The sequence below is a fragment of the Mya arenaria genome, chromosome 12, assembly GCF_026914265.1.
Source record: "Mya arenaria isolate MELC-2E11 chromosome 12, ASM2691426v1".
Taxonomy (NCBI): domain Eukaryota; kingdom Metazoa; phylum Mollusca; class Bivalvia; order Myida; family Myidae; genus Mya; species Mya arenaria.
Window position 1 is genome coordinate 62,880,281 of NC_069133.1, and position 12,040 is coordinate 62,892,320.

A 12,040-nucleotide genomic window follows, 5' to 3' on the forward strand; every position below is an offset into this window, starting at 1 on the left:
TTGGAAACGTTAAAATTGACATATCAGCGAACCGATGAAATTAAGACTATCGACATAAACTCATTTATTTTAGCTCTATTATTACGACAGCTATAACCCGAAATATTTAGAGTATACTTGTGAATACACCGATCGAGATAAAAACAGCGTTTATGGAAGAATTAAATATAATTATACGAGAAATTATTCATAATATGATAATAATGTCATGTTATAAATAATATTAAGAATCAATGTGTTCAATAGTTTTTAAGGTACATTCATCTATGCTGATAATCTTTATTGAAAATATACCAACTTCAGGGCGGGCGAGAGCAAAAGATAGCTTGTACTATGTTATTGCGGAGGAGGGGTCTTGGATTCTGGAAAAAGAAGAAAAGAATCGTCAATGTGAAGAACTTATGAATAAGGTTGTTCCAGACCTGCAGGTGTTTATTGAAGATCATGCAAACGTCTGGGAGAGAGAGCTCTTAGAAATTCAAGAAAGAATGAAACAAGAGGAAGAAAAACAAGCAGAAGAAAGAAGGCTAAATACGGCAGCTTCAGGTGTCCGCTTTGAATGCTTAAACTGCAGCTCCTTTATTTGCTTGTCTGACGATATTAGGGTCATAAAATATGCACATCATGTTATTATTGATGAAGAAGCAAAACGACGCCTTAGCCTCAAAAGGGGGACTCCTTTACATATTGAAGAAGAAGGCGCCCAATATGGAGGGTCCTTGTATTGCGCAAACGAGGAATGCCAACGGAGACTCGGATCGATTTGCACTTACAAATCCTCTGAGTTTCCACTGGTAGAAATAAAGAGTTTCAGGATCGTTGATCATTTAGGAAAAGGCCGCTCGTTTAAGAAATGGAAAAAACTCAATTGCAGAATCGAGGAATTTACATTTGAAGACTTGGAGGCTGTTGTTGCTGAAAGACTTGCGAATGTTTAAACTGCTGGTGTCATTTTTGCGTTTGATGAAATATTTTGCTTTATGAATTACAAACTACAGCTACTAGATATAGTTAATAACAATGCCGTTTTAAATACCAAAATAAAATTGTTGTTAACTCTTATTTTATTCGTTTAATGTGCGTTTTAAAGTGTGCTGTTATTCATATTGACACTAACTTGAATGACATTCGTTGAAGCAAAATGCTTCAAATCGTTCCATTATTATCAATTGTGTTATTTAATTTATATTTGTAAATCAAATATTTATAGTATGCATTGTGATACATTGCACGTCTTAGCTATCGTGTATAATTTATTGTGATAATTGTAAAAGTTGTGGCTATGTCAAAGTATAGCAATCTGGTGATTATGATAAACAACTAATATAATAGTCGCTGAGCGAGTTTCCCTTTCGTGGTACTGCATTGTCCAAAACATATATTATTCAAATGTTACCACGTCAGTTAGTCGTCTGGTGCGAATTTATTTATTCTCTGTACTGCATGTGTATTATATAAGTGATGTTTTTGCAATGCTTATCTGAATTAGCTTTGTGATTTGTTTTGGTGATATGGCTGCACATATCATGTATTCTTGTTCGACTGATGGAATTGCTTTGTACACTTTGCTTTGTAATGCCATAATATGTTGTAAGATTTCATGCAGAAGAACACAGCGACAGCCAAAAGTTGAATGTTTGCTTAAACTTATTTTTTTGTCATAATTTGAAATGGTATTTTGTGATTTATTTATTCATTTATCATTTAATTGATTTTATAACATAACTTACGGCGCAGTAGTGATCCATGAAGTAGTAACTCCATGCAATATTTTTCATATACAACTAGTGTTATACAAATTGGGTAACTGCATCACAGACAATATATATATTTATACGCGCTGTCAAAAAAAGTAAACGAACATGGCGTCGGCCGAATTTCTCCTCGAGGACAAAGTATCAATAGATGGCAAAGGTATTTGTATTGTAATCGTATTGAAACCGAAATTGATTTCTGTGGCTTTGGATCATTGCACATGGTAAAAATAGACGTACAATGTTATTGATTCTAATCCAATGGTATTTTCGTTTATAAATGTACATATCTTTATCTGAAACACTGATGTCGCTGACATTTGTTAAAGCAGTATGTTTTCAATTCGATCATTTTTGTTGTGTTAAATTACTTTCTGTAAAATGAAGATGTTGGTACTTATGATAGCTTTACATATTTATGGCATGCATTTTGATACATTGTATAATATAGCGATACTGCCTTTATATAGTGATAGTGTGATTGTCAAAGTGTAAACGCAGTGGTAACAGTATGACATGAGGTTTATATTTTAACCATTGTAAATGTTGCGAAAGTGTGAGGTTATGCGCATATACACTTGTTTAAACCCCCGTTTAACTCATGACCCAGTGAACTCGTGCTTCTGTGATCTAAGGCGGTAATCCAATCATTCATTGATTAAGCGATTGTAATGTATGTTTGTGGTGTCTGTACATTTTCGTCTCTCGTTTATTGTCGTTTGGCCCTAACTCTATGCCTGTAAACAGGATTTATACATTATGGTTGTACTACTGGGCATGGTCCTTCAGTTTTCATTGTATTACGTCAAATTATAGAAAAACAACAACCCGTATTCACTTAACCAATAATGTTTAATGGTACTGGTGTTTTCTTTTCCAAAAAAGAGTCAAGCATTATGCGCGTCTTTTTGTTCTTATTTAAATATTTATTTGACTGCCTTTTTCTAAGCCCGAGCCAAAACAATTCGTGGGGCGAATGCCTGAATGTACCAAACCTTCTCAATCTACATGTTTAATTATCTAGGTACTTCAAAGCATTTATACCACGAACATTTCTCTTTATTTTGTCAAGAAGAGTTTGTAACCTATACTAGCTTCCTCCGTGTATGTCATGCATATAGATAAAAGGTACAGCAAACCGTTAATGTCTAGTATGAAGTGATTTCCCCATCTATGTAATGCATATAGATACGGGCCCGGGGTACAAGCATACCGTTTATGTCTAGTATGAAGTGATTCCCCCATCTATGTAATGCATATAGATAAAAGGTACAGCAAACCGTTAATGTCTAGTATAAAGTGATTCCCCATCTATGTAATGCATATACATACGGGATACAGCAAACAGTTAATGTCTAGTATGACGGGATTCCCCCATCTATGTAATGCATATAGATACGGGGTACAGCATACCGTCCATGTCTAGTATGAAGGGATTCCCCCATCTATGTAATGCATATAGATACGGGGTACAGCATACTGTCCATGTCTAGTAGCTAGTGATAGTGCTTAAGATGTCCGTTATACAAATACGCTTGTCATGACAATAATGTCAAATGTTGATGCCTGTTGACACATTTAATTTTCGTGTCTAAATGTTGTTCTACAATCATTCTAGGCCAAATATGTGTATTTGTAATTTTGTTCAGTATATTTATTTGCATATTTGTTCTTTACACATCAAACTTTTTGCAACGATACAACTTTATATGGGGTCGTTAGGCATCCAAAAATCACAGCATTGTACATCAGATACCTAAATATTCCCTAAATATTAGTAAACTAGCTGAGGTAAAATTGTGGCATGTGAAAATAACATTATTGTATTATTTAGTATTCAATTAATCGTCGTTGCAACACACGTCTGTTATTGTGTTGGTTTAAGCAATATTAATTTTAATATAAAGGTTTTGATTTCCAGGTGTACAAAGTTAAGACACAACGATTAACTGATGCAATGATACATATAAAATGTAGACAAGTGATATAAGTTAAAATAACCATGACGAAAAACAGAGCATTAAAGCTAATACGTGCGGGCTTTATGTCCTGCTTCTGGAAATGTGTTTGGGTCAATTGATTGGTCCCATTTCGGCGAGCAATAATGTATTGTGCAAAACTTTGTATTTCCTGTTTAGTATACACAATTTATGCATTGTGTATCAGGGAGTCTTTTGCGTTAATGATTTTTGACTGCAGTGCTTGTTTCTGTAGTTTTATTGTATTATTGATGAAGTCACGTTTTTTGTCGGAATAAAAGTATGTTTGTCGAGCTCGTTATAACGGACGTTTTATTTCAACATGTTGTTTGAAAACATTTGATGTATTTAAAAGGCAAATCTGTAATTTTGTAATATGTTGTTGATTGATATTTTCCAATAAGCGAAATGCATTGCCCAGAGACTCGAAAACCGCCAATAGACGATTGATGAATGCTTGCTAAGCCAATTTAATTGTTTAATGTTATGTCGTAGTTTTAACAGATAGTTCATGATTGTTTTGGTTCATTTATAATTCATTGTTTTACATTATCCTTATTTGTCTATGAAAGTATTTATACATTGCAATGTTATCAGTATTTATTTCTCTATTAAGAACATTCATATATTGTCTGTGATGGCTTTTTCTTTTTATGTCAATACTTTAGTTAAATGTATTTATATGAATAAACGTTATGGATGTAGTAAAGCTTACCGTTAAACAAAGTGTTGTTTATGTTGTATGTAAATATGCCTTGTTGATGACGAGCTCAAGATAACTTATATTGCATTAGTCTAACACTTCTGTTGACTTTCAAATTGTTCCACAAATCATCATACATAAAGGGCTAAAGGAAAAAGTTAAAGGTATAGTTTTATTTTCCAAAGGTAATTACATTTATCTGGCACAAGTTTAACTTACATTCATTCAGATATGAACATACTGTGTATATGGCTAGTATCTGTCTGTGAATAGTTCCTCGGACGTGTCCAGTATCTTTCTGTGTATAATTCCACGGACGTGTCAAGTATCGTTCTACTCACACACACACACACGCTCACACACACACACACTCACACTCACGTACGTTGTGCTACGCCCTCTGTTTGCGTCGTGAGTAGTGCCCGTCTCCAGTAAGGAATTTATCGCACGTTGTGTACTATATAGCTATATATTATATTTAAGTTATAGGTTGACGGTCCACACCACATAGCGCACGCTGGTTACTATTTGTGCTGGAAATACTATGCATCAGTCAAATTTGTGTTTTGGCATTTTGGAAATGATTATTCTGCTATAAAAAACAACTAAATACTGAATAAATATCCTGAAGCATTCCAAGTCCGAAGTAGAATTAAATAAGACTTACATGTATCTAGGATTGGGTATTTTTTACCGAATCGGATGTTGTGTCACCCAGTGTCTACTGTATAATTTATAAGTTTAATTTTCGTTGAACCAACAAAAATAATTTTATATTGAACTCGAGTTCAATTCACATAAAAAACAAAACATTGGTGTGTGCGTTTGCCAGGCATGTTTAAAACGAAAGTGAAAGTACATTTTATTTCTAAAAATCTAAATTTATCTCTTTGACACGTCATCTCAAACACTTACCATACTTTAACCCGGCCTTGCATTATACTACCACCGCTCTCACGGAATAAAACAATCTATTTAAATCTTGGGGATTTCCAAAGTAGTGAACTGGACTGATTAGCTAAGATTATGTTTTGACAGACGAAAAAATAATTTTGTGTTTGTTGATTTGTGTTAGGTTTATTTTCTTTATTCCTAATAAAGCGGCCATAGCCAGGATATTTATACTGAAATTGTTGCCTGCTGGGCTCGTTCTGTGCCATTCATGTAGGTTTTTTTGTATTTCAGTTTTGTTTATGATAAATGTGTATTTATAATTTATGATGGATTCAATTTTCAATGCTTTTATATATATATATATATTCCACAGATTACTAAAACATTTGCGTTGGTAGATCTTATTTTAATGTTAAAATACAAAATAACGACAAGTGTAGAAAACTTTAGAGAGGCTGATGTATTTTTGACATAAAGAGCATTTTCTGACAGTGGTAGAACTAAAGTCACGCCTGGAAATCGCACACACTAACTTTAATGTGGGATTTGTGTAACGTTAACTCACTGTTTAACAATTAAAATTTAAATGAACAATTACGTTCATACATGCTGCTATGTATCGGCTGCCTTTAAACCCTATTTATGAATTTAAAATCACTTGATTTTGTTAATTGTTATATGTATATATACTAGTAGATGGTGTATCTGTCTTCAGAAATGGCAGAACTTGAAGGGTCTAGTATTGATGATTTGCCCAGAGATGACATTATCAAAGCGAATATTCTGGCATATCTTCCCCATATTCGCACCTTCATTCAATCGACAGATCTTCTCAGATTGGAATGTTATAGCAAAGGTACGTCAAAATAACTTGATAATTTGAAGTTAAAGCTAATTCGCTGCCTCGGCAGCGAGTAAATGGGGAGTGGCTTATTGTAAATTCCCTCAGCTATTTACCTGTATGTTAAACTCAGTGTTCTATCTTTAGCACACACAAGAGAAATGTAAACAAACAGGGCTGATCAGAGAAGACGATGTATTTCCCCACACTACAATCTTCTATATGGCGTGAGACCACAGTTATTTTTACTATATGTTTCATATAGACACTAACCTGGCTTTTGACTTGATACACACCCCAATTGAAAAACAAGGACATGGCATCTCTAGAACAATTCAAGACACAAAATATAATCACAAGAAAACACCATGTTGACCATTGACCCGACTGTCAAAATTGAGTTCAAATACATAACCCTTCCGCCAGGGAGTCAATCGGCTACAAACAACTAATTTTCAGACTTCCACAAGCTATGATTTTTCCAATATTTACATTGAAAACTATCAATTTCTGCAATAGAGTGTCAAATTCAGTCAAGTTCTCTGCAAAAAGAACATTTTTTGCTTCTTTTTCATTCAATTTTAATAAAATATTGATACTTGAACACAAGCACTCTTTTTTTCTGTATTCACATCCGGATCTTTCAACGGGGGGCAGATAACTGTGGTCTTGAGCCTATTTAAGCAACATTTTTTCAGAAACAGACTTCAAAACTCCTATAGTTCAGCTTCAGGCTATATGCAACACATACTGAAAGTTTGGCAATGATATATCGAACACTAAATGAATGAGACAAGTATTAGCACCTGTGGTATTTTCATAAAAAGCAGAAACAGCCATTTCCCTCAAATGTTAAGCCGCAAACCTTTGAAGAGCCATTATTTCCTTATGCATTGGAATAATTTGACCAAGTAAAGTTTTCCTTGTAGCTTTTAATGGTGTCTATAGAACAGCACCACAAAAATGGCCTGCCTACTCTTTTAAGATTTTTTTCTAAGCAAAATAAGGTTTTTCCATTTCATCGGCTTAGTGTTTGATATAAAAATGACATAGAGCCAAACTGAAATGCCTCAACTTGTCAAAATTTTGCTTTTCTGGTCCACTTATATACAAAGGTAACAGAACTGTTCAATTTAACACAAGAAATTTAGTGATCATGTGTTAATAGACAGTCTAAACAACACTATATGCCAAATTGTTGGCTTCCGGGACAAATGGCGCAACAAAGGAAATGGCAAAAAACACACCAAAACTTAAAGATTCATGACAACTGCTAGTGTTTTCATGTATGAGGTGGCTACATGATGTAGAAAATGCAGAGACAGCATTATTATGCCCATTTTTAAAAAAAAAATACTTTAAGAATCTGTTTTGAAGGCTAGTTTTGGCATTAAATTCAGAGTACAGCACTTCACCATTGTCTATAAGATGCTTATTTACACCTGATTTGCTATAAATCTCACTCATTGGAATCATTTACACACAAACAAGTACTACAGAGTTGACTAACATCTTCATTCTTCTGAAATATTGGATTCAGAGCTGCATCTCCTGGATTCAGATTGCAGGACTACCGCCTGGGGAAAAGGCCGCAGCTAACTGGAGCTTATTGGCACATCATGATCTGCAAGCAAGACACAAAAGCAATGTTTTACACAAATAAAACTATCTGCCACTACTGTTAAAGTTTGAAAAGGGTCTGTAAACACTCATTTGAGGCATACACAACCTTTAATATAGTCATAAATGTGATAAATGTGCAGAAAAGTTCATGAATTCAAAGATTTTCAGGACAAATTTAATAGAATATATAGTCTTTTGTACATTTTGCAATCAGTTTTTAACAACTCAAAGGTAAATCTCATCTTATTGAGTACCCAGATGCATTTTGCAAGCATTCAAACCAGACATGCTTAGAATTTCTTCTTACTTGGAGATGGTATTCCTTTCTTGAAAATCCTTGCCGAGAGCCGGTATGGAAAACCACACGAGACCACAGTTTTACCAGCACTGGTTCTTGTCCTTGAAAATTCCTCTGTGGCTACAGCAACCAGGCTGGCTATTAAAATAAGCAATAAATTAAGGTTTTAAAACATTTATAATGTATTAAGGTTGTGTTTTTTAATGCATTAAGGGAAAAGGCTCTATTCTTTATGAAAGCTGCTCACTTTTTATTTATTTTGCCTTGAGAAATGTTAAGTTTTTCAATAAGTAAACTGAATAAATGAATGAATTAATGAATATATATGAATGATTGATAGAATGAATTAATGAATTAATGAAAGGTGGCATTATTTCTTTAAAATTGGGATCTCATTGTGTTGCTGTGATTGTTAAAGTATATGTTTTCTTGTCCATAAGCTGAAAATCATATGCACACTAAATAAAACATCATTCTGCATCCTATGTGCAGTAAGTTTTGTTTAATTGCTTATAGAATTTGCAATTAATGTAATGTTTGCTTAAAAGAGCAAACAAAATGTGTGAATAGATGCACAATACAGACCAAAGACTGATACAAGTCAGCAGTTTCATTAGAAAATAATATTATTATCAAAGCCACATCAGAAATGATTGACAACATGAAAGAAATTCATTTAGGAATGGAACAAACAGTCTCAATGGGCTTTTATGACCAAACTGTCTCACTTTGTACTTTAGTTTGGATACAATTTTCTAATATATTATCTTGAAGTACTTACAAATTACAGCATGTTGGCAAACACCAAGTACAGCTTGGCCTCTGGTGGGCAGCTTGGTGGGGGGGGGGGGGCTGTCTGGCTGGTTCTTCAACAGACAGTTCCTCCTGGTTCTGCTTCCTATGTTTAAAAATCCCTCCATTTATACTTTGGAATTGAAAGTGAGGCTTTCATTCATTAGTTACCATCATTTGGAACTATTTCCAAACATTAAATTGAAAGTGAAAGTAGTTTTTTTTTTAAATGTCAAAAATATATAAGAAAATAATATATTATTAATTTATATTATGTTATATAAGATTTTCACATTTCATACTCAAACACCAATATTCTATGGCTAAGCACTGTCAACTGGCCAAATTTTAACCAGATAGCTGTATAAATTAAGAATTTATAACAATTTAAAATAGGCCACCCCTCCAAAAGCTTCCTCTATATCAGGCGTGAGACCACAGTTATTTTTACTATATGTTTCATATAGACACTAACCTGGCTTTTGACTTGATACACACCCCAATTGAAAAACAAGGACATGGCATCTCTTGAACAATTCAAGACACAAAATATAATCACAAGAAAACACCATGTTGACCATTGACCCGACTGTCAGAATTGAGTTCAAATACATAACCCTTCCGCCAGGGAGTCAATCGGCTACAAACAACTAATTTTCAGACTTCCACAAGCTATGATTTTTCCAATATTTACATTGAAAACTATCAATTTCTGCAATAGAGTGTCAAATTCAGTCAAGTTCTCTGCAAAAAGAACATTTTTTGCTTCTTTTTCATTCAATTTTAATAAAATATTGATACTTGAACACAAGCACTCTTTTTTTTCTGTATTCACATCCGGATCTTTGGTCAACGGGGGGCAGATAACTGTGGTCTTGAGCCATATGAAATAAAGATGACGTACCAAGCCATCTTTAACAGATGTTTTCTTTGAAATGATCGTTTTCTTGTTCCTGACTGGCATTTTGTTATTTCGACTAAATCTTATTTTCTGTATCGGACATCACTCTCAAATGTTTAGAATCAACATTCTCATTCCAGTCCTAAATAGCAAGGTTTATTCTCAGTCTGGAATCCAAAACTAATTATTTTGTCAACATACAATAATAATGCTTTATTGAATGCATCCACATCCCTAGTACAAATTAACCTTATTGTAAACGAGTTCAGCAAGGGAACAATTCAGATAGTGTTGACACCCTTAATTGGTAATTAAATGTCACTGGCTGGAATCTGGTTTGTGTATTGATAACTGGAAATCAAATGCACATTTTGAGTCAAAAAGGAGGGAACTGATAATATGGAACAAAATAATCAGGACAAAGATATATATATATAAAGTTTACATGACTGAAAAACAATAGGAGATATTCACTTTACCTGGCTCAGGATATAAACATTTGTAATGGTGACAAAGCTTTTGAAAGAGAAGCGAAGGAGCAACTAACATTTAAGCAATGAGGTTCATATTTTTCTAAATACGTTACATATTTAAACCTGGAAATGATTCACCCGACTTATTAATTACGTGATGCTTCAAAATTAAAAAGTGTTAATATCATAGAAAACAATTAGATTAAAATGTAGCATATGAAGCTGATGATATCTATTAACAATTTTGGGATATGCAGGTGGAATAAAAACTTTAATATCAAGGTTTGTTCACTTTTGTTACCACAGTATTTGATAGTGAGGCATGTCGTCTGCTACAAGCAAGCTGCTAGGGATGTAAACACCAGCACGTGGTAATGTTTACAACAGAGAGTTCATAACCCCCAGAACACCAATTAGCCACTCCCCCGGCAAATTCAAATTTTCAATCTGACAGTTGGATTTTTTTCTCAAAGTCATGTTTCTAGTAATGTTTCAAAAACAAACTTAAGGATTTTTTTATTTGTTTAACCTTCATTCTACATGCCTGCAAAGTTTCATGTCTCAACTTTTTGTAAGCATTGCATAAATTTGGAAAAAGTGTCCCTGATGTGAAACATGCATAAAATTATACAAAAGCTTGCCCCAGCGCCACCTGGAGGTTTATATAGTCCTGTTGCCCCTTTAAGCCATAAATAGTTTAAATGAAGGTTAGCTGACTTGGTATAGCCTGTGTACCACCAATGCCCCCCCCCCCCATTTCAATACATATCCGTTATCTGGGCCAATGACAACGAACAGTCTCAAGCCTGAGTCTAGACTCAGACTCAGAAAAGAACCTTTATTAAATTACAAAGAATCATCTTATTCCCATTTTTTGTCCAAATAAAAGCTATGTCAGCTTCAAATAGTCATAAAATTCAGCTAATTTCATCTCTGATACTTAACTACATGTAGAAGGAAGTTTCAATATAATAAAGATTTGCAATTTTGCCACTTGAGTCTCAACTCAGACTTGAGACAATTAGTAATCATGGCCCCTGACCTTTAAATGTGTAATTCTATTTAAATTAGCCTAATTTTAGTTGTTAGTGTGTAATTTATATCTTAAAACCTCATTACCCACTATTAAATAAATGTAAACGTTACCTGAAAATGTTGTGTGTTTTTTAATCAAATCTGCTTATTGCTGAAAAAAGTTCTTAGCATGTTTTTGTGCAATTATATACTATATTGTGCCCCTACTGAAAATATTTATAAGTCTGAAGCAAAACAAAGCATGTCATATCCATTTCATCATGTATGCTATTTAGAAATGTGTTTTATTTTGAATGTAGCCCATGGTTTTCTGTAATCTGTTCATAAGCATGTAATGTATATTTTATATAAGGATCTCAATGTAAATATTATTAATACTACCTATAGGTTAAGATTGAATTCCAATATGCTCACTGCCTATTATGTTATGTTAAAGTAATACATTGACTCCAAAATGTATGTATTCATTTCTTTTACCTTTTGAAAAGGTTATTTAATTTATTTTATAATTCTTTTTAAAGGATCAAAATTTAAAATTTCATACAAGCTTCTTTTTGATATTCTTTTAAAATATAAATCAATTCTAAACAGTTATTATATGACATTGTTATAAGCATTCTATTTGTGACTGACTTGACTCTGGGGTGGCTGGAATGAATAATTTAGGGTGTGTTGGTATTGGTTACAAATGAATTTGTAAGGCTCAACTTGAATTAGGGTTAAACTGCAAGGGCTTAGTGTTGTTGG

General features: G+C 33.5%; 2 protein-coding genes across 4 annotated transcripts in view; both read left to right on the forward strand.

Annotated features, from left to right (window-relative positions):
• The window catches only part of LOC128211230 (antiviral innate immune response receptor RIG-I-like), a 39,507-nt gene extending 35,070 nt beyond the window's left edge, over positions 1–4,437 (forward strand). For all 3 annotated transcript variants that reach the window (XM_052915782.1, XM_052915783.1, XM_052915784.1), the window contains one exon: positions 304–4,437. In XM_052915782.1, the coding sequence (XP_052771742.1) occupies positions 304–938 (635 nt within the window). In that variant the 3' untranslated portion in view covers positions 939–4,437. The remainder of the gene's footprint in view (positions 1–303) is intronic.
• A 905-nt stretch (positions 4,438–5,342) lies between these two features.
• LOC128210220 (antiviral innate immune response receptor RIG-I-like) overlaps positions 5,343–12,040 on the forward strand; it is a 32,984-nt gene continuing 26,286 nt past the window's right edge. The window contains exons 1-2 of the mRNA XM_052914421.1: positions 5,343–5,600; positions 6,046–6,186. Coding sequence (XP_052770381.1) covers positions 6,048–6,186 — 139 coding nt within the window. The 5' untranslated portion in view covers positions 5,343–5,600; positions 6,046–6,047. The remainder of the gene's footprint in view (positions 5,601–6,045; positions 6,187–12,040) is intronic.